Source organism: Aureobasidium melanogenum (genome assembly GCF_000721775.1).
Source record: "Aureobasidium melanogenum CBS 110374 unplaced genomic scaffold scaffold_1, whole genome shotgun sequence".
Lineage (NCBI taxonomy): Eukaryota > Fungi > Ascomycota > Dothideomycetes > Dothideales > Saccotheciaceae > Aureobasidium > Aureobasidium melanogenum.
Window position 1 is genome coordinate 2,620,208 of NW_024470053.1, and position 25,109 is coordinate 2,645,316.

Sequence of the window (25,109 nt, forward strand, 5' to 3'; positions counted from 1 at the left end):
GGAAGATTCCTTACAGAAATGAACGTACTAATGGTTCATTCATTATCTACTAGAAAATGGAGTCATGTGCAGTCGAAGGCAGACGGCCACGAGTGTCCCAGTGCGTTTTGAGAGCATGCGCGAACAGCTTTAGCCGAGCTTCAGGTTGTCCATGAACAACTTCTTGCGGTCCAGAAAGTCCTGGGCACCTTCGGCAATCTCATCCTCCGAGCCAAAGTTGCGGTCGGTGAACGACAGGAGTGATCTGGCGGTTCCCTTGCCCTTGGCGGCGTCAATGCACTGGGCCCAGTACTCAACGCGCACATCGAAGTGCTTGACATGGTTCAGCTTCCACTCGTCACGATACATCAGAGGCATATCGCTGCTGGAAGAGACGTGGCGGTCCATGCGAATGCTTCTCAGGTTTTGGACAGTCAAGAGTCTGTCGAAAGCTGATGAGACTGCTTGCTGCCAGACGGGAAACTCGTCATCTTGCCAGCCGCGCAGAACAATGTTCTGCAGCAGGAGACGGTTGTTGGGACCGATGGTGAAGAGGAACTTTTTAAGAGCAATGGGGTGCTCGAACTCGAGGATCTGACGGTAGAGAATGGAGATTGCTTCGTCATAGATGGTTTTGGACACACGCAAGATGACTGGCTGCAGGTGTGTGATGTCCTCGTCGCTGGGTTTGTGGACTTTCTTCAAGAGAATCTGTCTTCCTGAATTGGGCTTTGGTTGCTTTTTGAGGTAACCACGACGAACTATCTCCTGCCCTGCATGGCCTTGGATGAGAAGGGTAAGGGAGGTGGAATTCTCATTGAGAAGGAGCTTGTAGATCATAAGACGGATCTCAAGCGGAAGCTCCATGAAGGGGAAGGAGGCATCTCCAAGCGGCTGAAGAGGCTTGAACTTGGGCTTCCTGGCGACACGCTTGCGTCTGGGGGCCTTCGCAGAGCAAGGTCAGTAATGGTAAGATTGTGTGGCTCAGTGCTGACTTTACCTTTGGACGAATAAGAGCGTTGATTGCGGGGTTGTTCTGGATGGCAGGCATCTGTGGGAAGACATGGTTCTGAATGGGATGCATCTGTGGGACGATAGGTGCCTGATTGACAGGGTTCTGCTGGAAGACATGGTTCTGATTGCCAGTGTTCTGGACGGCAGCATTCTGCTGGGGCTGGACGACAGGGTTCTGAGGGCCGAGCTGGAAGTGGTGATTCAAGAGAGCGGGGTGAATGGCGGGGTTCTGAGCACCATGCTGGAAGTTGTTGTTCACGAAGGCATGCTGAAAGGCAAGATTCTGGTTGGTGGGCGCAGGTACCTGCGAGCCGTGACCATGAGGATTGAAAGGAGCTTGGTTGGGTGCACCTTGGATAAGTTGTGCAAGGTTAGCTGGCTGGTAGAACTGATACCAGAACTGATTGAAGTTGGACATCTCGCCAAAGGCTCAACGGGCAGGTCGCTGCGCCGGATAGTCTTGATGCTGATGTTGATGTCGAGGGCGACGTAGACGCCGCGTTGGCGACGCGATATATACATCTCTGCGATTCGCGAACACGCAGTTCCGCACTTCGGAGCAAGCTGGCTGCTCGTCACTTGCAGATTCACAGATGACGATTCACCTCAAAGAAATTGCCTAAGAGGTTTGGATATTTGTGGGATGTTTCTTGTTTGTGGACGTGTATTGCAATTAATTTTCCTAGAGAAATGGTATAGACTGAGAGAGGAGAACCACCAGAACTTACGACACCTGCAATTTGCAGGGGAAACAGAGCAAGGTATGGCTCAAGAGTAGAGCTGGATGCAAGCGCAGTGTAATTCCAATTGGACTGGCTGCCCTTAAAGCAGGTGGAGCATGCCTTCTCGACAGAATGCTTGACCTGAACATCCTTGGAAATGACCGAAGTCTGCTTTGCTGGATGCTCCTACTCGGGCATAGGTCTATAGGGGCTGATAGCGGTAGAGAGGCAAGGTTGACCACAAGCCTCGTTGATTTTCCAGAACCATTGATGCAGTCAATATATCAACACAGGCAGAACAGCAGTGTTGCACTGCGTTAGTTCGGCCGGTCGAGTGTTGATGTTCACGGTCGGCCGGGTCCGCATCACGATAAGACGTCAAGTGACGTGAAGGACGGTATGTTTGCTTTTATCCGTAGCGGTTTAGCTTGGATGATTCATGATAATCAGAAGACGATCATTTGTGCTGAAGGAAGAGCGAGGTCCCAGAGCATCATTGAGTAGATGTAGAGGAATGCTTGACAGCATCAGTAATATTGGAATGTCCATTGATGAGTGAAATCGTCTATTGTCGACAAGCAAGGAAGTTGCAACTCGCAGAAGTCCCAAAGCGGGGAGAGGATTTGGTTGGCGAACAAGGCAGGCGCCAAGCGAAAAGTCGGTCGGACAAAAGCCGGCACACGAATTTGACTCGACTCCGCACCTGCCGCTTCTTTCGACGTCTTTGCGAGCTTTTCTTTCTGAGCGAGAGCGACGGCCATCCATCACTAACGACAGCAACCCTCCATACCCGTCAAAATGTCAGTATCATCGAACCGCCGTCCGGAGAGCCCGTCGATATATCACACTTGAAAAAACCTCGTCGTCCTGCGCCATCCACACCTTCACCTGTCGCCACCTCTTATCAGCGCTCCTCCGGGCGGCAAAATTCATCACACAACATGACCCAGCATAACAGGCACTGACATGCGTCTGCTACAGGGTCAACCTTCGCACCCAGAAGCGCCTGGCCGCCTCCGTTGTTGGCTGCGGCAAGAGAAAGATCTGGCTTGACCCCAACGAGGTCAGCGAGATCTCCAACGCCAACTCCCGCCAGACCATCCGCAAGCTCGTCTCCGATGGCCTGATCATCCGCAAGCCCGTTACCATGCACTCGCGCTCCCGCGCCCGTGAGCTCAACGCCGCTCGCCGCCTCGGTCGCCACCGTGGTTTCGGTAAGAGAAAGGGTACCAAGGACGCCCGTATGCCCAGGTATGGCTGCTCCACAACCGACCACAGCCTCGAGAGCAGACACTGATTGTCTGCTTACAGCCAAATCGTCTGGATGCGCCGCCAGCGCGTTCTCCGTCGCCTGTTGGTCAAGTACCGTGCCTCTGGCAAGATCGACAAGCACCTTTACCACGAGCTCTACCACCTGAGCAAGGGTAACACCTTCAAGCACAAGCGCGCTCTCGTTGAGCACGTACGTCCAACCCGACCTACCTTCGCATACTCACTTTCTTCTAACACATATCACAGATCCACAAGGCCAAGGCCGAGAAGGCTCGTGAGGCCAAGCTCAAGGAGGAGATGGACGCCAAGCGTGCCAAGACCAAGGCCGCCCGCGAGCGCAGACAGGAGCGTGTCGAGCAGAAGAGACTCGCCTTCGCTGCCGAGGACGAGGAGAAGAAGGCATAAACGAGATAATGTCACGGCGTGGCTTGATGATATTCGAAAAAGGCACAAGTCCGTTACGGCGGTACTCTCGGTTCGATTGGTGTTCTTCCTTCGTGGGCTTACGTTCTGGCGTGCGAAACATACCGGGGACCGACTGGATCAGTGCAGGCATCAGTTTTGCATGTACATCGGTTTTATGCAATGAGGGCAATGTGATCCAAAAACTTCTTTTTTTCTTTGCCAAAAATACCACTTGTGTTTCCTGTTCATCACTGCTCATCAAGGTATGAATCTAGATTGTTGATGACTCGTGGGTTTGAGCCTTGTATGTCTTGCATGTCCTAGCCCTTATCTCCTATGTCAGAATCACTCTAATCGTTCTTACTAATCTGAATACCATCACGGTCGTACCAGCGTCTTTCATTACTGAGCTTTAGTAGGGTAAATCAGGTACATGATCTTGCCTCAAGGAATGTTGTTGTCTCAAGCTGTAGTTTTGCATATTTAATGCGTCCAATTTGGATCTTCCAACGGCTATCCCCAACTTCATCAGACCTCACAAATCTTTGGTTCCTAGGCTTTCAACTCTTTAAAGCTCAGTCAATTGCAGCATATCTGAACTCAGTAAGCATTTCTGAACATAAGGCAGGTTATCAACGGGGCATGAGAAACTAATGTGTGTGAAGTACGTATTGGTCAGGTCAACGCGATGCATAAACAGCTTTTTGAGCAAAGCTCGGGACACGGCTCATTGCGCGGCATTTCAATTCACTACCAACAATTTTCGGAAGTCATCAATCACCATTCAGCGCCTCTCCATCACGCTGCCTAGTTTCATCATCCACCATACTTGCCGAAACAGATCTAAACAGACTCGAGAGGCAGCTTTCTGACTTCAACCTCGCAACAAAGACACGCCAAGATGCGCTCGACGAACTGACTCTCACCTACGGCAAGCTGCTCGAGGATTACCGGATCCTGCGCAGTGACTACGAAGAGGAAAAGGAGTCTCGCGAGAAGTACAAGAAGCTCGCTCGAGGTCAAGACAAAAACCCCTTTGTCCTTGTCTTGATCGATGCCGATGGTTATGTAGTAAGTCGCTGACACTTTGTATTTCATCAATTCGTCCGGCTGTAAATGTCATTTGTGACAGCTTTCATACCTTCCCGGCGATTGCTGTTCGCTTAGAAAACAGCCCCTGGTTTTTGTGTTATACTGACCAGAGGCAGTTCGAAGACTCTCTAATCAAAGGCGGTGCTGAAGGTGGCATCAGAGCTGCCAATATTCTTCACGACACTATTCAAGACAGGCTTTCACGACGCGGCCATGAGTATGAGAACTGTAAAGTCATGGTCCGCGCCTATACCAATCTCGCTGGACTGTCCAAGACACTCGCGCGTGCAGGCCTTGTTGGACACGAGGCACGATCCCTGAGCCCTTTTTGTTCAAACTTTACACGCGCGCATGATCTCTTCGACTTCGTCGATGCAGGCGATAAGAAGGAGAATGCGGACAACAAGATCCGTGAAATGTTCCGCCTCTTCGTGGAAAACAATCAATGTAAACACATCTTCTTTGCCGGATGCCACGACACTGGTTACTTACCCCTTACATCTCAAAAGAGAAGATTACCCGAATTCGTGGTTCCTCGTTCAGTCCTGAATTCAATCGCCTTGGACTTGATATTGACAGTCTTAATGGTCTGTTCCACAACAACCCCCTGGATAGTCTCGATGCTCGACGAATTATTTCCAGGACTCCAGTAGCACATTCGCAACAAAGTATCATGCCTAACGGGCACTCCGGGGCGGTCTCTAACCATACACCCGTCTGTACGCACTATCTTCGAGGCATCTGCAAGTTTGGAAGTGGCTGCAAGAAATGTCATAGCAGTAGTAAAGATTCGTGGCGCTCGAATGATTACACCGCTGGACGAGATTCCGCGCAGAGAGATCCCACTCAAGCCTCCTTCTTCCGATCATCTTCAGATTTCGGAACCCCAATACCAAGCAATGAAGACATCGGTGCTCCTCAATCGAGCATTGCTCTACCACATAGATCTGCTACTATTCAGGCTTTTCCTTCCTCCTTGCCTGCCACATCCTTTGCGCACCCCTCCAGCTGTCTACCGAAACAAACACCAGAAAATGCCAATCTTATACCTATCAACAGCATCGGACACAGATTGGACTTTTTGCTACCAACACCATCCAGCGAAGACTGGAAAGCCTACAATGCTCGAATTGCTCCGCCTAACAAAAAGCTCTGCAATGAGTATCAACTCAAAGGATACTGCACAAAGGGAGACAGTTGTGGCTGGGATCATAGCTCTATCCCAGATAACATCAGGCTTGTCCTCAAGCACTTTGTTCATAGCTATCCGTGTGGCCGCAAAGGAAACTGTCGCCTGAAGAATTGTAATATGGGCCACATCTGTTTCCGGGACAGATGCGACACCACAAAAAAGCACGGAACCTGTAGGCTCAACTACACCATGCATGAAATTGATCCTGTCGTCGCCGATTGGGTGCCGGCCGAATCGAATATCGAAGTCTATAACCCCGACTCCTTTGGCATGACATCTGGAGAAAACAATCACAGCGAGAGAGATGGCCTATCGCGTGCAGTCAGTGAGGCACCTCAGAATGAGAATGATATCGACCCACTCTCTTACACGGAGCCTCATCCAGATGATCTGGACTAGAAGTCAAAGTCAAGGTCATGACTCCTACCACTTATGTTCGAAACTTCAATTGAGATCGTTCTTGTGGACGTATACTGCAACCTACAAATAGCAGCTTTATCGGGAGTTGTTCATTGGAAATGTATCAGTATCGAGAAAAGCAATTGACTTGGTTTCGGATACAATTCGAGTATGGAAAAAAGGTACGAAAGATACATACACCGGAGACGCGAGAGGGGAACAGAAAGTGACAAGAAGAATCTTCAATTGAGTGAGCCGCCAGCAAGCACAAAGACTTTCAGATCTGGGACGAATAGGAAGGCTCGATCGGAGAGGAAACTGTGCAAGTTATGTACGACTGCGTTGAGGAAGGAACTCGTTGCTAAGAAGATAGATAAACACGAACATCAATTATTGTGTTTACATTCGCTCCTTCTATGACCTCGAGGCACAGGCAAGTCCGCCCGACTGACCGCTCATGCGATTTAAAGCTTGCTCAATGGAACAGCCCTCTCCTTTCCCTTCCACTTCTTGACACCTTCCAACCACTTTCCATCCAACTTCTGCCTGCCTGTAGCATCCTTCTTCAGCCACTCCTCGTCAAACGTAACCTTTTCCAGATCTTTCCAAATTTTGATCTCTGCGTCCAGCCAATCAGACACTTTCTCAGCCGTCTCTGCAATCTTCTCAAAACACAAGAAGTGACCCGTGTCTTCTACAAAATCTTCCTTGACCCTTCCCATCTCAGCGCCACCAGAGCCGTTCCAGCCTGTGCCTGTTCTCTTCATCTTCTCGCGTCTTTCGACTGGGTCCATGGTGTATGAGTTTTTGCCATACAACCAAAAAACAGAAGGTCGTAGGTGCGGCAAGAACATCCAACAAGTCCTTCCTTCTGACTTGTAGAAGGGCGAGATGTAAGGAGCGCAAGGCCAGAGATCTGGAACAGTAGATCGCGCGAGCGGATCAGGTGCCGCAGACCAATTTCTATCCTCGTAATTGGGTCGTGCGACGGAAAGAGCTTCTTGGTGTTTTGGAGTTGTGAGAGTATAGCCTTGCTCTCCTTGTCCTTGCTCTGCAGAGCTTTGGGGATAGAGTAGGGTAGGCGTGGCTCTGATGCTGTGTTTCATGATCTTTTGCAGTACTCGTTCGTCAAAGGGTTTCAACAAGGCGTTTTTGCGGAAGGCAGCTTCTGCTGCTTGTCGATTGGGCCAGAAGTCCTTTCGAATAGATGTCAGGCGTGTCATTGCGATCCATGCAGGCATTTGCTTATGGATTATGATGGCGTCGAGCATGACGATGGAGGTCAAGAGGCGAGGATGCATTTGAGCTAGCAGTCCTAGACATATCGTGCCCATGCTGTGGCCTATGCCGATAATCGGTCGAGTAAAATCTTCGCGATGTGTGTTGATCAAGGAGAGAAGGTCGCGAGCATGGTCGGCATAGTTTGCTATACTCAGCTTGTCAGAATTGTAGTCCTTGACCCCCCATATGCAGATACTTACGATCATTCCCTATCTTGTTCTCATTGAGCACATATGAAGCTCCTTGATGCGCTACATCTGCCATCCATATACTTCGGATGCCGTAACCTGCTTTCTCACTCTGTTGGAGTAGGTCTTCCCAAAATGGTTCGTATAGCTCTTTTGGGAATCCCGACGAATGGGCTGCTAGAATTGTCACATCACCCTTCTGTGGTGTGCGGTTGAGTGGAATGTATTGTTTCGCGCTGAGGTATAGCTTTTCTTCTTGGTATGTCGAGGTTGCTTGAGGATACTCTCTGATGGTTTGACAGGGAGTGTGGTGTTCGATTATCTTGAATGAAGACGACATTGTGTATAGTGTATGTTCAATTAGGAACTAGACTAAAGAAAAGACTGCCTACAAGATCTTTGGGGACGGGTCTGACGTATATACTACCTTTGTAAACAGACATGACATGAATCGACAGAACATCCTGAAGGCCTCATGCAATGCCCTAAATCGAACGACGGGAAGCCCAATCTACGATGTATATGTTGGGGAACCGCCACAAGGCTACAGAGGCCAGATAGAAGATGATAACAAACAGGTTATGATTTGCGGTTGAGCTGCAGACGGAACAAAGACCGTTTCCCCTGCCTGGCAAGTAGTTGTTTCGAACCACTCGTGCAACGAGCTATGGGCCACGGCTTCGTGCATTCGATGAGGAGCAGTGCGTGTTGCGAATCTGTGCGTTGTCCGTATGTGGTTGCAGCATGAGAGTGTTGAACCCCAAAGATGCTTGTTTTTTTGTCAATCGACCGAGATCTTGGATGATGTCAAGGTTGATCGACAGGGTCAAGGGTTTGAGGGAGATCAACTGGCAACTTCAACTTTCAGTGTGCCCGCAGCATTCATTACCTTCAACCTTTTCGTCGACTTGTAATGGTCCTGTCGTGCGTGTGCTAGATAATGTAGATCTGTCAAAAGCCAACGAGTTGAAATCGTGATCGAAGGTTTAGAGAAACATGCGTTGAAGTGGTGGATCGACGCACGGACCGATATCCTGCATCAGATCGGACCCGGTCCAACTATGAAAACGCCGTCCTCAACGACGACGACTGTCCTCCAGAAGATCACTGGCAGAAGCTCACTTTCCGATAAAATACAAATTCAGCTGTTTTGCATCTCGGGAGAATGTTCGCTCTCATGAAGCACTTATTGGAGTACCATATCTGTCGCCGCCGGAGAACGTGGTCGCCATCCAACTGATGCAGATGGCATAGTCGTTGGTCGTGAACAGCGTGTAGACGCGTTCTCCGTTCCGACGCTGGACATACAGACCTTGGATCCGGAGTCACGGGTGTTGCCATTGATGGTGATGATACCAAAGAACTGCTAGTTCTCATACCAGCAGCGAATGTCGGGAATGTTGCCGCCGGCATCAGATAAGAGGTGCTAATGTTGCTCTACTCTTATCTTTCGAGCTCCTACAGGACCTCGCTGCATCCTCCTTCCATCCTTGATGCCGTTCTTTGTATCCTTCGAACCCCAACTCAGGTCGTCGACCATCAGAGGAGCCAAGCGTAGAGCATTCTGGACATGACCCAAGCAGGTAGGTTAGGAAACCCTTTTGGCGGAGCAAAGGCCGGGCCCCATAGGAGCGTCTACCGCGAAGCCATTCCTTCCAACAGTGTAAACATCGCTTGGGAGCTGCTGGTCGGTCTGTCAGACTCGCCCTGGTTTCAATCATCCTTCCATGAAAGCCAAAGCCAGAGCAAACATCCACTTGAAAGCGCTCTGGTGGAGTCAATAGTCTAAGGCAGCGTGTATCACCGATTGAGACGGATGTCGGCCATCCTTAGACTATCCGGTGTTTACCCCAGTACTGTATCAAGCGAACCACAATACCTATAGGTTTCGACACTGCTTGAGATATATCAAAAACAGCAAGGCAAAACGAATGAGGACCTACAGGAAGCAACTGCAAAGGACCCACTGGGTTCAAAGAGTGCCAACACAGTATTCTTATATGCCAGTCTCGAGTCAGGCACATTTCACTAACCAAATGAGGCACAGGTTGCGAGTCTACCCTCGAACGATCGTTACAGAGAAGTTGTGTAGATTGGACGAAAACTTCTTACGGCCTTAGCATCCAGAAACAGAAGTTGGTCAAGTAAGGAACTACAGCACCAACAGGGTCGGCAGACCATTCACCTAGAAGGGGTGTAGTCGAATTCGGGTTCTCGGCTCACTCCACTGGTTCTTGTCCATGAAGAGCGCTTTACGAGTACGACCGCGGAGGTGGACGCCAAGGACCCTTGGCATTCCTTTACGCAACCTTGGCCTATATCATTGCAATGTGTGCCTTGGTATACGGAAAGCATAGAGTCATGGAGCGCCGTCCAAGTGTATGCATACGGCCGAGAACAGAAGAGATATCTACGTCAAACGACATGGTGGCCTAAATCCAGCGGAGACCGCCCTTCCGGACGGTGGAGCTGGATATATATAAGGTATGCCGGCGATGTGTAAAGGTGAACATTGCTAGCCTATTCCATCCTCTCTCACCTACAAACAAAGACATGAATACTTTCAAGACTGTCCTCGGTGCTTCATCACTGCTGCTAGGACTCGCTTCCGCCCAAAGCAACGACAACAACCCCAGCGTCGATATCCTCTCTTGCAGCAACCTTTCCTGCATCGACGCAAGCAGCGGCAGTGTATGCCAGGCCAATGCCACTCTCCAGACGGGAGTCGGCATTGCCTCCCGTGTCCTCTCTATTCCTGGATCCAACGATCCCCTCTCATTGACCCTGGTTGACGGCGCTCCTCTAGGCGACCTGGCGGGGTCCGGCGCCTGGCTGACAACCCAAACGCTCTACGCAGGTGTTCCAGCCAACTTCAACTCGTCGAGCCAGAATGACGCTTGTGCGCTGATGCTGCAGTATCAAGCGCAGACGCTGCCCGAAGACGCAGCGCAAGCCCAGAACACGACATCCTGCAATGGCGCCCTGAACAGCAGCACCAGAGATGTGCTGACCAACATTATCGACTCCTTCGACTACGGCACCTACGGTAGCGGTGACAATGTTCTTCCTCGCTGCAATGCCCTGACACAACATGTCAATGCTCAGATCCGCGCTCGTCAGAACGTCGGGCCCTGGCTCTCTGCCTTCCTGACGGCATCCGGCGGCGCTCTGACGGGCACAAACGCCAACGAGACGGTTGCCAGACCCCAGTCTCAAGGTTGTCAACCCGTCAGCCCTGAGCAGTACAGTCTGCATCCTGTGGTTAGCATGAATCAATTCCTGTTCAAGTCCGGACCCCTGTTGTCTGGCTCGAACAATGATACCGAGGTTGGTGCTGGTCGCACGGGAGTCACACCTGTGATCACCGTTGTCTACGGCGACGAGCAAGACAGCGAACCCAATGTTCAGTACGTGTGCATGAAGACTTTTGCTGCTGATGGTGGCAAGTTGCCGCAGAACTCCTTGTCTGAAGACGAGACTAGTGGTGCTTCTTCTGTCTTGCACAGTGTGGGTGCAGTGGCTATTGCCGCATTGGTTGGTTCGGTATTAGTACTGTAGTAGATAAGCTTGTGTAGAATGAGAATATTGATGCAATGCTTTTGAATTTCATGAGACTGAGTATGTGGCAATGCCGCCTACAAGACATAACGATACATAGGACCAAAGTTCTCCACGCCACTGTTGGCTTCAACAGCCGCGTCTTTCGATCCCTCGGTCGCCGCAATCCTGTTCTTCTGTTCTTCAATGGTGCCATACTTCTTGTCCAACTTGCGGTTCTCATAAGCAAGAAGGGTACGAAGCAAAAGTGCTAACAAGCCATTGAAGAACATGAAGGCTGCGCAGATGCTCTGGCCCTTGACATAGTAGGGTGGAGTGTTGTAGACGCGCGTGCCGAGCAGAGGACCACATTGACCAATAAGGTTGAGAAGGACAAATGCTGCACCACGGCGATCGTCGTTGCCTTGGTTGTTTGTGACCCAAGGGAGGATGTTTGCAATACAAGGGAAGACTCCAGATGCTGCAAGGAAGACACCAGCATAACGAGGTCCAGTGGTTGTCGTGGTTGCCAGCATGATGTAACCAACACCTCCAATGATGGACAGAATGATGATGGTCAGTCCGCGCTGTTGAGTCTTATCGGCGATCCATGCAGAGCCAATGGTGATGAGGAAACTCAAGAAGTATGGAGGTGCAGATAGACCTTGTGCAGTAATGGACTCGAAGCCCATCTCTTCCAGAATCGTGGGTAGGAAGACAGGCAAAGAGGAGAATGACACATTGCATGAGAAGTACATCAATGCAGTGCAGATGGCCTTTGGATCAATAAAAGTCAAGCCAACATCCTTGAACTTGATGCGGCCGACACGCTCGGTTGTTCCTGTCTGTCGTACACCTCTTGCGACTGCCACACGCTTCTCTTCCTCGTTCAAAAATCTGGCCGATTGTGGGCTGTCTGGGAGGAAGAAATATGCGACTGGTACCATGGCAAGAGTGGGAAGACCTTCCACGAGGAAGAGAAGCTTCCAGTTGGCGATAGCTAGGTTCTTTCCGGAGGTGATGCCATATGCGAGTGCTCCGGCGAAACATGTTGCGAGAGGCGCAGCTGTATACTTGTAAGTTGCAAGTAAACTAAAACGATTTTAGTAACATACCGGCAAGGAAGATTCCGCTGCGGAAGCCGACTTCATGTCTGAGGTAGAAGAAAGAAAGCAGATAAGGAACACCAGGGCCGTATGCTGCCTCGAAAACTCCTAATAAAAATCTTGCCAAAACGTGTTAGTGAATGCGCCCAGGCCCTTATGACTCTTACTCACCTGAGCACCATTTCTCCAGCCCAAGAAGTAACCGCGGCTTGACAACTTGAGATGACACCCCTTCGATATGTTAGTTACCCCCTGAATACAACAAAACTGGCTTGTAATCTTTCGTCCATTGGTCACGAGATCACCGCAGCCCACGAAATACGTACCAGCCAAAGATAGCCCAAGCCGCCCAGATGTGAGGAGGGAATCTTTTCCAACCAAGAACCTGGAATTGGAAAACGATATAAGAGATGTAGAAGATGGTCAAAAGCCACGAGTAGCGATCGGCAGTCAGGTCCAAGGCCTTGGCCATGCCAGCAATTTTTGCGTTTCCAATGTTGGAGCGATCAAGGAAGGCGAGCAGGTAAAGTCCCATAAGTAGCGGTACCAGATGCCAGTCTATCTTGCGAACAACGCGCTTCTCAATAACAGGATCGATAAAAGGCGCTGAGCCGCCATTGTCGACTGAAGTCTGACGTGCTTCTAGATGGACATCTTCAAAGTTTTTCTCCAGATCTTTCTCGTGTGCGATTTCGGATTGTGGTTGTTGAGAATCTATCGTCTCGGTGTTCTTCTTGAGGAAACCCATGGTTGAATGAGTGCGAAGGAGGAAACGCGAACAAAAAGAAAGGGAGACCAAGTTGCGGAACGTAGAGGCATAAGGTCGTATCTTATAACTACCTAGTCTGGCTCACCGTTACTACGTCAAAAAGATAGTCACACGTCGCATTGCAGATCTATTTCCTGCATGCAGCCAAAAGGTCGGACTTCACACTTGGTGGAGGTGGGTCAAAATCGATTTGTGGTGGATCCGTTCTCCGCTTTACGCTCTTTGGTGGAGATCAGCCACGGGGTAATATAGTGGAGTACCTCAGCCGTCTCAGCCGGTTATGACTGTGAGGTCGGCCTTTGACGGTGCTTAATGTGGTCAACGATGGTTTCACTCGAACATGAAGCCTCTTGAGCAGGGAACTTCCTCTTACACATATGTTTGCCGAAGTGAAAGGAAGATAGCGAACCACGGTTCTGCTATTAGATGTTTCCGCCGTCATTGACGCCAAGAACGCCTCAAGCCTTCTTGGCACTGCGGCTGAACGCTTGACAGAGCTTGACGGCGACTTGGCGAGATGTTGACAGAACGTCCTTCTTCCCGCCATGCCTTGAGATTCTATACAGTTCTGACAGAAAGAGCCTGGTGTATCATGAAAGTGATCAATCTCAGGTGCTTCATCCGAAGCTTGCACACCGAGACGAGAAGCTCATACTCGGTCCGTCCTTCCGAGCGGCTCCTTCGGACAGCGACAATCTCAATCGCTCTTCTGCCCGAAACATCGAACTCTATAAAAGCTCGATCATTGTCAACTCGCAGCACCGCCCAAAATCAAGATCAGTACATCTTCTCTGAAACCGAATTCTACCACGCGATCTCTCCTGGCGTCCCTTAGGCTCGCCGGGTCCAATATCTGGGCCAATCGTCTTGTGACACGTTAGGGCATAGTTTCACTCCTCCTGCAACAAATCGCCCAAGAGACCTACTCTCAACCAGGGGGCAATCATGCGTTGCGACAGCTATAATACGACGGTACTGAGCACACGAGGTAAAACATTGACAAAGCTTTTATGTCGTGACTACTACCTAGTCCACACACTCGACGCAACTCATATCTTCTTCCTCAGCACCATGCCACCATGAAGTAATCGTGATGCCACCAAAAAGCAGGCCCCTACAATCGCAGCCGCACCTGAGAAAGCCCAAGTGGCTGTGAAACCGTGTTTACTCAATATGGCGCCAGAAATTGGCGTGCCAGCAAGCATACCAAGACCAATTGTCGCACAAGCCATACCGATTCGCGTTCCAATGTCAGCTCTGCTAGGCGAAATTGAGACACCAAGAGCAGGGATGATTGAAACAATGGAACCTGAAAAGAAACCATAAAGACAGGAAACTGCAATCAATGATGATTGTGTCTTTGCTGGGATGAAGCAGAAAGCCAGAGCTCCAGTGGTCAGAACGCAAGGAATGACAACGTTGAAGAGACCAATTCGAGCGGCGACAAGGTTGGGTCCTACTCTTCCGAAGATAGAACCAGCGGTGATGATGGGAAGAAGGTAGAAAGCGAGTTCTTTGGACGTGATACCATAGCGCAAGGCATAGACTTCGATGTAAACGAATGGCGTCCAAGTTCCAAGGAAGGCGATCATGGAGCCGATTACGTAGACAGTGAAGGCGGGCTCTCTCCAAGCATCCATGTCGAAAATCTTACGTCTGTGGGAAGACAGAGTGCGTACGCGGAGCACGAGGTTCGACACGAGAAGGGTGCCCAAGACGATGTATGCGATCACGCGAGTGGCAGCTGCGAAGCCAATCTTTGGTTGGAGCGTATGGAAAACGATCGGGTAGATGGTACCTCCTTCATTGGGCAGTGTCAGCAGGCAATTACATTCATGACTTTGTATAAATCCTTGACTTACCGAGACCGCTACCTGCAGCAGCCAATCCCATAGCGATGAAGAACTTCTTCTCTGAGAAGTACGTAGATAGAATGGCAAGCGAAGGAGAAAATAGACATCCTTGACCCAGACCAACGGCAAAGGCTTGAGATAGCATGATTTGCCAGAGCTTGGTGGACACACTGGTCGTTGCCATACCAAGCACGATGAGCGACGAGCCTGTGATAAGGAGCATGCGGAAATAGCCTGCATCGAACAGAGGTCCGGTCAAAGCACCTGCAAGCAACATAAGGTAGGCCTGAATAGATCCGATCCATGCAATAGTCGATGATGGATACTCTCGTAGAGGACCAAGTGCATAATAAGTACCGAATGATCCAAAGGCATTAACAAGACCCCTGAGACTGATAAGCTAAGAATATCAAGCAAATCTTGTCGATACTTACCATGTGTTGAACCAGAGGAAGAATGCACCAAGGACTTGCAACCAAGCGACCAGGCCACCATTGGGGATGTCGTCCGTGGTCTGGCTTGCTTGCTCAAGATCGGAGCTGTTGCATGACGAGATAGATTCAGAAGTCAACTCGACTGTTGAGAAGTGCGTGACTTCTTTCTTGATGCTAGACACAGAAGATGCGGAAGACATGGCGATGGGAGATGGTTGAGTTGTGGCAATGATTGTTCATGGTGGCATTCCATCGATTTATACAAACCTCTTGCAAGAGTTGAATGCTACTACGACTACCTCTCGCATATACCGACATCTTCACATGTCGATTTCGGAGTCGCCGTCCATCTTCTCGGACAATGGTCGAGTGTTGTACGTATACAAGTCAGCTCGTCGTTCAGGAAGGCATGGGACCGGTTCCAGACGTTGGTTGAATAGGATTAAACCTACTATCAAAGCTGATCGTTGTATTCAGCTGAATCGCGATCAAGACAGCAGCCGTCGAATAACAAAGTTGCGAGTCAGTGTGGTGTCCTTCGGAGGGCAACTTTCGGCTGCCGGGTGTGCAACGGTTAGGCTTTCCTGAGGCTTGCGCAGACTTCAGCTGAAGATTCATCAGAAACCGGGTTTCAACGACCGCGTGTCGTGGTGATAGCGGAGCTCATTTTCCCAATTGGGTAATCTTGACTGTCCAAATCGATCCTGGCGCCAGATTATGCTCATAATCTCACCCATCTGACGCTTTGATCTCACCCATTGATGCATATCACAGAGATGATGTGCAGGTGTTCGCGACAGCTGAAAGCTTGACTGAGATTGACAGTGGAGATCCGGCAACGCCTCTACCACATGGCTTGCATGGAACATCTCTCGAATCTCGATGAGCCTTACCTCTTTCCACATTAGTCGTTGCAGCTGCTTTTTTGACCATCAGCTTTGCTTATACCAATAGACACTTTTCCAAAATGGCATTTCGGTTTTCCCCTAGCTTCACGTTGTCTTGACAGAGAGATGTCTACAAGCAACCAAATGCTATCGGACATACCGATGGATCAATATCTGTATCTAGAGCAAAGACATTGACCACGACAACAAGGCGGCAAGTCGTCAAGTATATAATAAGGTCGACAGCAGACGAAGAATGTCACTTCATCACCAAAGCAATCTTCCAACATCAACATCAAAACATTTACCAATCTGCACTCTGACCATCATCTCTGAATCACCACCTCACCAATCACTACCTACTCTGCATTTCTACAAGATGTTCACAATCGCAATGTCGCCTTTCTCACAGACCTCCATCTCCACCGCTTCCGAGTCGAGCTACCCACCATCACCTCGCTCAATCCTCGAAGAATACTTCATGGATGTTGAAGATATCCAAAACATTGATGCAATTTCGATCGCATCTTCTGTCTCATCCTCAGTCTCAACCACATCGCAAAAGATGTTCAACACTTTCATGTCAGGTTAGTCAAATGCAACTTTCCACTCTGATGAAAATGAATTGATTTGCTGAAACTTTGGCTCTACAGGTCTCTCATATCCCAAGAGAAAGCTGTCGCAGCTCTTTGTCCCAGAAGTTGACTTCGACTTTACCTTCCCCAGCCTTGAGGATGTGTTCCCTTCTTGATCAAGAGCATCGGTCGAATATAATTTCGCAACAATAAGCAATGTGCTTTTTCTTTTTGTCATGGCGTTATTGGGACTACAAAAATCTGGTGGTGGCTACAGGGAGCAAGCAGATGGATCTGTTGTTAATGGGAAGCCAGACCTCGAAGTGGCTTCGAGCAATTGTTAGGCGCAATGTGGTTTCCTATCTCATTTGTCTTTTCCTTTGTTGCAATGTCAGTATTATATCAAGAATGTTCATTTTCACTATTGTCTTGCCAGTTCCAGCAGATTGTTACGTCGCGGCTGAATCCTCTGTGTTAAGGTCATGTGAACGTCTTATGAAGACATGAAGAGATGGGGTAAAAGTACATTTTTCGTCCGCCCTCATAACATACAAAGAGGATATATTTATATATGTGTCTACTTTCTCCTCTGCAAAACTTTTGTACACATGTCCAAGAGGCCGGCCTTGGCCTGACTCTCTGGGAAGAAAGCAATGGCTTCGCGAGCCTTGTTGATATAGTCTTCAGCCATGGCGCGAGTCTGTTCAATGCCGTTGCTCTGAATGACAAGGTCGTGTGCCTGTTGATTGTTAGTATATTTTGCGCCGTAAGCTGGAAATTGCTGAAACTCACCCTCTTCACATCACCCTCCTCAGCGAATCGCCTGCCAACAAGCGTACCGAGTTCCTTGTTGTCTTTCCAGGCGAACAGCAGAGGAGCGGTAGCCAAACCCAGTTCCAAGTCAGCACCAGCAGGCTTGCCGAGCTCGGCTCCACTGACAGTGTAATCCAGCATGTCATCAACAAGCTGGAAGGCAAGACCAAGGTTCTTTCCGTAGCTGTAAGCAGCTTCTACTACATCCGGGGAGCAGTTACCCAGGATGGCGGCGGCCCTTGTCGACTTGCTGATAAGCGAAGCGGACTTCAAGTATGTCTTTTGCAAGTAGTACTCCATGGTCTCTTGACTGTATGTAGGGTGTTTCTCATCCGAAGCAGTGTTTTTCAACTGCATGAATTCACCCTCGATCAAGTTTGCGATAACGGTAGCGAGCAGCTCAGTAACTTCGGGATCTCTCAGGCGTGCGAGTGCAACAGAGGCGCGACCAAGCATGAAATCGCCAGCCAGAACAGCCATCTTGTTGCCGAACTGAATGTTGGCCGAGGGAGCGGAGCGGCGAGAGATTGAGTTGTCAATGACATCGTCGTGGAGCAGAGAGGCAGTGTGAATAAGTTCGGTGATTTCGGCAAGACGGCGCTGTGAGGGAAGGACGGAGGTGTCGGCAAGGTCCTCGACAACAGGGGGAGAGGTCAGGGGCGAGGGATTCGAGTCGGAGAGAACGGTGGAGGGCGACATGGACGAGTCGACGTCGACAGCCTGAGGAGTTGATCGCTCGTGCTTGACAGTCAAAGCGGTAGCTTGCGACATGAGCAAGACCAGCATAGGACGGACATATTTGCCCTCGGATTGGGTGTAGTACTTTGCGACAGTATCCAGCATGGGGTGGCCAGAGCCGAGCAGCTGTTGAATGTTTCCAGTCAAGAATTTGAGTTCTTTGGCAACACTCTGTAGAGGATCAATGCCGATTGGTGAGGGAGCAGCATTGTTGAACATGTGCTTGGCCGTCTGGATGGCAGCGGCGACCGACGACTGATGCCGCCGCTGCGAAGGCAGACATGAGGGTATTGATAGTGTGCGCGACGGCGTGAGGTGTGCGTATTTAGGACATGATCGGTATGACGGCGAACGAGAGGTGATGGCGAGCGTCGATGCTCGAGCTCGGGAAGCGCTCATTTCCTGGACAAAGACTGCGCGAACAAAACGACACCCGCTAGAACTCCGATTACAACAGGAAGGAAGGCGTGTACGGTCGAGGGAAAGAGCGTTGGTGGCCAATTGGAGCGTACGCCTTTTGCAAGAGCCAAAGTCCATCCAACACATCATCGCATTTTCGGCGGGCTCTGGAGATCTGGTGGTCCGAGCTCAATCTACACATGTGCGATAGGCATCGCCGTCATCAATTCTAGACACTCGCCCTGATGGTCCTGTTGACATTGACCCCTACTGCCAAATCTGCCGTAGAGCTCTACAATCAATTGTCTGACCAGAAACACGATGACACACTGAGTGACCCTTCCTTGAGCGAGCCCACCGTCGGCGCTCCCGTATCCCATGCACAGTTGATTCATGTCGCGCGCTTCCTGTGCGGCACTGATATTCCTAACAAGAATGACTTTCGACTTGATGCTCTGCTCAAGGGGGCCAACATCTATGTGCCCCCTCCGAAACCAAAGCCCCAGCCAGTATGCACACGCTCAACTTCAACTCTTTCGCATTAGCCACTTACTGACGTCTTGCCGCCAGACTGCTGAATACACCGCCCTGATGGCCCGTCTTCGTAGAGACGAGGAGAATATTGCGTACCAGCGCTTGATCAATCCTACATCATCCGTTCCCGATCCATCTCGCATACGGCCAGAGGATGAAGATGACGAGGTGACGTACACAGATGTCAATCGCCAATTGGCACTCATTATCAATGTCCTCGTCTCCATCATCGCTTGTAGCGTCGCCATCTGGATTGCTGCCCGTCACTGGAGCGTCCCACAAAGAATGGCCTTGAGCATGTTCGGCAGCGGTGCTGTTGCAATTGCTGAAGTCGCAATCTACATGGGCTACCTCAGACGCATCAAGGACGCAAAACGGACAGAGGGAAAGAAGGTTGAAACAAAACAAGTCGTCGAGACGTGGGTCATTGAGAAGAAGGATCCTAAAAAAGAACATGAGCTCAGACAGAGAAAGGGCGGCAAGCATAGATAGAGCCCAAAAGTCATCGTCCTATTTGAACAAGACTTAGAATCAATCGCCTTTCGAATACGTGACGTCTTGAACCATACCGAGGCAGTGTTTTTCCAGGCTCCACACTGGATAACAATTGAGATAGTGGTTCAGATGCAAAATGCACTCTACGGCTTTCTGGCTGTACTCAACATCAAATATAAAATCGGCGACAACAACCCCACAACGTTTTCTATGCTAACAAAAGTGTCACAAGAGCCAGAAGATAGCATTACACCATAGTTTTAGACTGTGACCAGCCACTTGACGACTTTCTCTACTGATGGACGGCTAGAAGAAGTTATCGAGAATTGTTGCGACAGGGTCACTAGAGCAGCGACAGACTCGGTCAAATTCTGTACCGAGCAAACCGACGCGATTTGAGACTTCACGCGTTGACCGCATACTTCCTTCACCCATCATACCAACATCACTTTCAGGACTCATATTAGACAAAACAGTCAATTGAGCCATTGTCTTTCGCACAATAGATGAATCCATGGAAAACCTTGGCTTGGAGTCTGCGTCATCTGACGGGATACAAGCAGTTCATGCGATGCCGACTGAAGGATTTAGAATCTGATAGACGCGATGCACATATCGAGAGGCCGACTGTGCTTCGCTCAAAGAAGAACGGGATATATTGTATCAAGTAAGCATTTCTTTCACGTACGGCCACAGTCAGCTGAAAACTGGGCATCCCGTCCGCTCTGCCATACATAAGCAGTTGAACGGCAGATTAGTACTACGGTGGGTGACCACGTGGGAATTCCTACTGCTGTACGTTTTGTTTTTTTTCCTACCTTCTCCTGCTTGCTTAATCTTTGCTTTGTCTTCACTTGTGCCAACTGTAAGTAAATTTCTCTGTCTCACATCTTTCAAAGCAAGAAAGCTAGCCGAAGTCATGAATATCTTGCATTTTTGATATCTTTCTTGACTCTATTCAAACAAGTGCTGCACTACGACGCTTCAAACAATGATCGCCTTATCAAGGTGACGAAATTTGAGCTAGAAGATTATGGTTATGCCAATCTGCACGCCAGTCAAACAAGCATAAAAACCAACCATATAAGGATCTTTTGCGACAGGAGAAATCGCAATCCCAAGAGCATAACTAATCGAAGCCGTACCCACAAACAGGGCCTGTACAATCGACTTCATACTCTTTGGTGCTCGAGAATAGCAGAATTCAGATCCAGTGGTGACGCAAAAGATTTCGCCGACGGCCATGAGGACGTAGCAAGGTATCTGCAGGAAAACGTTGATCTGCTGTGGTTCGGTGCCAGAGGTAGAACCGGAACAGGTCAACGGATGGCTGTAACATGGCTTTGCATGGTATATGAATGCCTGTAGTCCGGCAGCCCATGCGAGTGAGCCCCCCATTGGAAAGAACCCGACTGAGATTCTCGCGATGGGACGGAAAGTCATCTTGCGTCTATTGAGTAACGGGAACAACCATTGCTGGATGACAGGACCGACGAGGATACAAGCGATTGGGTTAAATGCTGGCATGACATCGTTGGGTATGCCATACGTTTCCATTTGGCCCGTCTGTGAGATCAAATTGTTGTAAGTTTGACCCCAGCACAACCAGACAGCAGGAAATGCAAGACTATAGTATGTGTCAGTTGAGGGCATACGCTTCAAAGTGGACATCCTACAGGGCTTACCATATTTGGCATGCTACGAGAGCAGATCTTACACCATCAACAAACTCTTCGTTCCATGGAACCTCACGAGCGTGTTTCTCCATCTGCGTTTTTGGTTCAGCAGCACTGAGTGAGAACTTTTCTCTAATACCCAGACCAATGACTCTCAAGATTTTTGGCATCACAGAGCCTGCAGGGGGTGTTTTGACTGCACGCACAGATTCAGCAAATCAAGCATTACGAAAGCGTTGGATGTGACCTACCATATCTGTTCTTACAGATAACAAGCATTATAACTCCCACCCATAGTGCACAGAAACAGAGTAGGAATGCTGCCCAGAAGTCGATATAGCGCTCCATGAACGTTGTCGCGATCCCAGACAATGACGCAACATTGATGAACCAGAAGTACCAGTTGTACATGAACTGAATCGTTAGAGACCTCTCAACGATTACACGTTCGCCAGATGGCAGAACACGTATGAACGCTTCATGATGAGGTTATTGGTCTGCGATGAAAGGGTATATGCATGCTTTTACGCCGCCTATACCCAAAGCTATCAGTACGAGAGCCACAGCCAGACCTGCGGCAGATGTTCCGGCCTCGATCGCGACCGGAAGAGATGTTGCGAATAGTATTGCTGAACCGCAGATATATATCCTTTCAAACAAGACAGCCAGAGTACATCATGATACAGGCAGCGTGCAGGGATGAGTCATACAATGTACTAATCACAATCAATTTATATCTTCCCAGATACCCATCTGCAACAATGGCCATAGGCACCGGAGCGAAGTTCACCAGGACCATGAAGGCGTAATTGATGGCGGTCGCATCGGCTTGGCCCAGACCTAGGACACCTGGTATCACGTCTCGCCTGCTGTACTGAAGGTAATTTTGTAGACATGTTGATGCTCCATAGAATACTAATCGCTCTGCTGAGCCGACGAGCATGACAAGCCATGCCTCTATGGGTATGCTATCTGCTACATGGACGAGATCATGCAACTCCTGTTCCGTTGGCGGGACATGATTCGTCAAGTCCTGAGACGGTACTGACTCATGTGCAGGTTGCTTTTGATCGTTGCCAATGGACATTGAAGGTGGGTAGAGTAAACGTGAGTGACCACAAGATGCTGCTGTGGAAGTCGAGAAGGCAAGATCTAGATGATACAATCTGCATCTTGGATATTTTTCAGCTGGTGAGTCATTCGGGCTGCCGAGTGTCAATTGTTTTATGCTGAGTGCTTGTAGGGCTTTAAATGATTTGAACGAGCCCGAGAGAGCGGTATTACCAGCAAGAGCAGTCGGCGTCGAATATCATTTCCATAACAGGAAAAAAACATCACAGTCACTCGAACGATACTCTGACTACGTGCCATTTAACCATCGAGCTGTATAAACAATGGTCGTGGTGGTTCCAGTTTCCACAGGTTTTTGGTGCCTGACGATGGCCTCAGCAACATTTTCATGTGTTTGTGGATAATCATGGATCCATGGACAAGCATCGCCGTAGGACTCGAATGACATGAGAGCGCCATGTTTATGTCTATCAGCTGTGCCGATATCATGGGAGGTGCATCTCAACGACCGCGTCTCCGGGCTGAACATCCTCGCAGATTATTGTTGCGAGGCATTTTCCATGCTTATATATCTCAGTGTGAACCTCCTCTTCATGCTGCTATTATTGCTCACCATAGTAGAAAAGACGCATTTTGTGACCAAAAACATACTCGGGAATCCCTTTCACAGCAGACAAGGAAAAAGCATTGAAGCAAAAACCCAGCATGAGAAACAAAAAAGTAGCACCGTGGGCAGGAATCGAACCTGCGACCTCCCGATCCCAGAGGAGAGAGAGAGAATTAGGATATTAGGTAAGCGAGTTTAGGGACTTAGGTAGGCGAATAGGAGCGTAGGATTTTAGGATCGGGCGTGATACCACTACACCACCACGGCTTTTTCTGGGTTGAAGGAGACCTGAAATGACTCGAATATAAAGGTTGGCGTTGCTGTTGGCGGAGGGTTGGATTGACTTTGGCTGTGAGCAAGTTTGATTGGCTTCGGCTGTTTGGGTGGGTGTCGTCGGCGGATCGTGGAATAGCTCGCTCCGGTACTTTGCGAGTAAGAAATATGTTTCTTGCGTCAAGGCATTTATTGCTCGAGTTGATAGAGAGATCAAGCGGCTGTTGCCGTGATACGTGGTGTTCAAAAGGTAAAAGGACCACAGCAGAGTTCGAAGAATGCAGCTCATGTTGGTAACAATCCAGCTCGTGTGATGGCCGTACCAGGTTTCTGACCTGTGCTTCGATTGCAACATTGCTGACGTCCAGATCTCTGTGATCGACGAGGGCTCGTTCCTCAATCCTCGTCCAAGAACACAATACCCTGTTCCTCAACAACCGGACTTGTGTCGCCCTCATCCTTCCCATCCGTCTTGACAGCAACATTAGGCTTAAACTTCTTCTCCTCCTTCTTTCCCTCTTCAGCATTTCCACCCTTCTGTTGAGGCCCAAGTTTACTCTTCTCCTTCCTCTGTCTAGCCTTCTCCCTCTTCAACCGATTCTTCTCCGTTTTGTCCGCATCCTTCTTCTCTTGTTCTTTCCTCCTAGCTTCAAACTCTGCATCTTTTTCTTCTGCTTCTTTTTCTTCATCCATGGCGCGTAGTCTTTCATACTCTCGTCGTCGGCTAGCTTTGTAGACGTGGAATTCTCCACTGCCTGCACCGGCGCTGGATCCTTGGACATTGGCTACGATCTCTGGTGGTAGTGTCGAGGGTTTGTTGGTAGAGGATGAGGGGAGATTGATTGGCTTGTCTGGGTTTGCGAAGAGTGCTTCTAGGTGTGCGGATTGTCTGCTTCGTGGTGAGAGGGCGCGTTTTTTTGTTGCTTGGCCGCTACGCGGGTCGCGGTGGACGGGGATCGATTCGGGTATGTTTTCTGACATGATGGTTGGCAACTCTCGTGTTGTCTACTTGTGCGAGGTAGTGTGAAGGATATCTTATGGTGTCGTGCTGAAGAGTGAAGATTGAATGAAGAAAGTGGAGAAAGCTGTGACGTCCAAGTCTCCCATCTCGAAGTGCGACCCTGACCTTCTTCGCAGAGCCTCAAATCTATTCTTGTCTTCTACCTTGATGTTCGGCCACTGGAAGCCGACGTCACATTTCACTTATAATTCACGCTCATGAGACCACTGACTTAGATAGCTTTCGCTAGAACATAAGAACGAAGTATATCGAAATGTGAATTGCTCAGCAGTATTTACGCTGGCTGACCCTCCTTGTAAACGCCAAAGGCAATCAGCCTCCCTCTGGCTGTGTAAAACAGACCCAAGATACCGCTCCTGTTCGTTCCTTCATTGCTGACCAACTTGCCTCCCTTCCATGCATGCATAACGCCAATGAGCCGCCCGCAAATATGAATATGAAATGTACTCTTCAAAAAGGTTAAAACGAATGACTTGAGCTTCACCAAACTCTCAATTAATACCTGCTTCGGCGGCGCAAGCCCCAATCCTGATCATGCAGCTCTCGTGCGAGCTGGATGCTTTGTTCTTCCTCTTCCTCGAGAATACTTTTCTCTCTGATAATATGTTCTGATTTTTTTGACTTTGTCGTACCTGGTGTTACCGATAGACTATCTCGTTTATGCTTGGCGCTTCTAGGAGTCTTGAGCTCCGTGCTTGGTGTGGCTTGTGTTGGTACTGGCGTCTTGCTAAGAGACCTCTGCACGCGAATGTTCGGTTTTTCTGTGCTAGCACTGAA

The 25,109-nt window shown here is 49.4% G+C and overlaps 13 protein-coding genes across 13 annotated transcripts; 6 read left to right on the forward strand and 7 right to left on the reverse strand.

The window, feature by feature from the left end:
* Positions 1 to 135: 135 nt before the first annotated feature.
* On the reverse strand, positions 136 to 864 carry M437DRAFT_22139 (uncharacterized protein; the record flags this gene model as incomplete). Its single annotated transcript, XM_041019035.1, has 1 exon — positions 136 to 864. A coding segment is annotated over one exon (729 nt), but the record flags the coding sequence as incomplete, so codon positions are not given.
* A 1,649-nt stretch (positions 865 to 2,513) lies between these two features.
* M437DRAFT_71759 (uncharacterized protein) lies at positions 2,514 to 3,392 on the forward strand (the record flags this gene model as incomplete). Its single annotated transcript, XM_041025730.1, has 4 exons — positions 2,514 to 2,548; positions 2,697 to 2,966; positions 3,027 to 3,177; positions 3,234 to 3,392. The coding sequence occupies 4 exons, from the start codon at positions 2,514 to 2,516 to the stop codon at positions 3,390 to 3,392; spliced, it is 615 nt and encodes a 204-aa protein (XP_040885021.1).
* Positions 3,393 to 3,878: 486 nt separating this feature from the next.
* On the forward strand, positions 3,879 to 6,075 carry M437DRAFT_80624 (uncharacterized protein; the record flags this gene model as incomplete). Its single annotated transcript, XM_041027381.1, has 4 exons — positions 3,879 to 3,995; positions 4,284 to 4,463; positions 4,601 to 4,895; positions 4,994 to 6,075. The coding sequence occupies 4 exons, from the start codon at positions 3,879 to 3,881 to the stop codon at positions 6,073 to 6,075; spliced, it is 1,674 nt and encodes a 557-aa protein (XP_040885022.1).
* Positions 6,076 to 6,539: 464 nt separating this feature from the next.
* Positions 6,540 to 7,884, reverse strand: M437DRAFT_80625 (putative toxin biosynthesis protein; the record flags this gene model as incomplete). Its single annotated transcript, XM_041027382.1, has 2 exons — positions 6,540 to 7,501; positions 7,557 to 7,884. 2 exons carry the CDS (start codon positions 7,882 to 7,884, stop codon positions 6,540 to 6,542), a joined length of 1,290 nt encoding a protein of 429 aa, XP_040885023.1.
* Positions 7,885 to 10,097: 2,213 nt separating this feature from the next.
* Positions 10,098 to 11,102, forward strand: M437DRAFT_80626 (uncharacterized protein; the record flags this gene model as incomplete). The annotated part of the gene is made up of 1 exon (XM_041027383.1): positions 10,098 to 11,102. The coding sequence occupies one exon, from the start codon at positions 10,098 to 10,100 to the stop codon at positions 11,100 to 11,102; it is 1,005 nt and encodes a 334-aa protein (XP_040885024.1).
* Positions 11,103 to 11,179: 77 nt separating this feature from the next.
* Positions 11,180 to 12,935, reverse strand: M437DRAFT_36619 (MFS general substrate transporter; the record flags this gene model as incomplete). The annotated part of the gene is made up of 4 exons (XM_041019483.1): positions 11,180 to 12,147; positions 12,197 to 12,306; positions 12,359 to 12,418; positions 12,514 to 12,935. 4 exons carry the CDS (start codon positions 12,933 to 12,935, stop codon positions 11,180 to 11,182), a joined length of 1,560 nt encoding a protein of 519 aa, XP_040885025.1.
* Positions 12,936 to 14,005: 1,070 nt separating this feature from the next.
* On the reverse strand, positions 14,006 to 15,443 carry M437DRAFT_37317 (MFS general substrate transporter; the record flags this gene model as incomplete). The annotated part of the gene is made up of 3 exons (XM_041019605.1): positions 14,006 to 14,757; positions 14,819 to 15,195; positions 15,244 to 15,443. 3 exons carry the CDS (start codon positions 15,441 to 15,443, stop codon positions 14,006 to 14,008), a joined length of 1,329 nt encoding a protein of 442 aa, XP_040885026.1.
* Positions 15,444 to 16,524: 1,081 nt separating this feature from the next.
* Positions 16,525 to 16,881, forward strand: M437DRAFT_80629 (uncharacterized protein; the record flags this gene model as incomplete). The annotated part of the gene is made up of 2 exons (XM_041027384.1): positions 16,525 to 16,717; positions 16,784 to 16,881. 2 exons carry the CDS (start codon positions 16,525 to 16,527, stop codon positions 16,879 to 16,881), a joined length of 291 nt encoding a protein of 96 aa, XP_040885027.1.
* Positions 16,882 to 17,282: 401 nt separating this feature from the next.
* On the reverse strand, positions 17,283 to 18,475 carry M437DRAFT_62358 (terpenoid synthase; the record flags this gene model as incomplete). The annotated part of the gene is made up of 2 exons (XM_041024059.1): positions 17,283 to 17,444; positions 17,498 to 18,475. 2 exons carry the CDS (start codon positions 18,473 to 18,475, stop codon positions 17,283 to 17,285), a joined length of 1,140 nt encoding a protein of 379 aa, XP_040885028.1.
* A 425-nt stretch (positions 18,476 to 18,900) lies between these two features.
* Positions 18,901 to 19,681, forward strand: M437DRAFT_35993 (uncharacterized protein; the record flags this gene model as incomplete). The annotated part of the gene is made up of 3 exons (XM_041019360.1): positions 18,901 to 18,959; positions 18,990 to 19,164; positions 19,226 to 19,681. The coding sequence occupies 3 exons, from the start codon at positions 18,901 to 18,903 to the stop codon at positions 19,679 to 19,681; spliced, it is 690 nt and encodes a 229-aa protein (XP_040885029.1).
* A 673-nt stretch (positions 19,682 to 20,354) lies between these two features.
* Positions 20,355 to 20,624, forward strand: M437DRAFT_36935 (uncharacterized protein; the record flags this gene model as incomplete). Its single annotated transcript, XM_041019536.1, has 1 exon — positions 20,355 to 20,624. A coding segment is annotated over one exon (270 nt), but the record flags the coding sequence as incomplete, so codon positions are not given.
* An 83-nt stretch (positions 20,625 to 20,707) lies between these two features.
* On the reverse strand, positions 20,708 to 22,447 carry M437DRAFT_71765 (oligopeptide transporter; the record flags this gene model as incomplete). Its single annotated transcript, XM_041025731.1, has 5 exons — positions 20,708 to 21,311; positions 21,370 to 21,556; positions 21,612 to 21,836; positions 21,900 to 22,009; positions 22,071 to 22,447. 5 exons carry the CDS (start codon positions 22,445 to 22,447, stop codon positions 20,708 to 20,710), a joined length of 1,503 nt encoding a protein of 500 aa, XP_040885031.1.
* Positions 22,448 to 23,707: 1,260 nt separating this feature from the next.
* M437DRAFT_62361 (DUF1168-domain-containing protein) lies at positions 23,708 to 24,292 on the reverse strand (the record flags this gene model as incomplete). The annotated part of the gene is made up of 1 exon (XM_041024060.1): positions 23,708 to 24,292. One exon carries the CDS (start codon positions 24,290 to 24,292, stop codon positions 23,708 to 23,710), a length of 585 nt encoding a protein of 194 aa, XP_040885032.1.
* Positions 24,293 to 25,109: the final 817 nt, after the last annotated feature.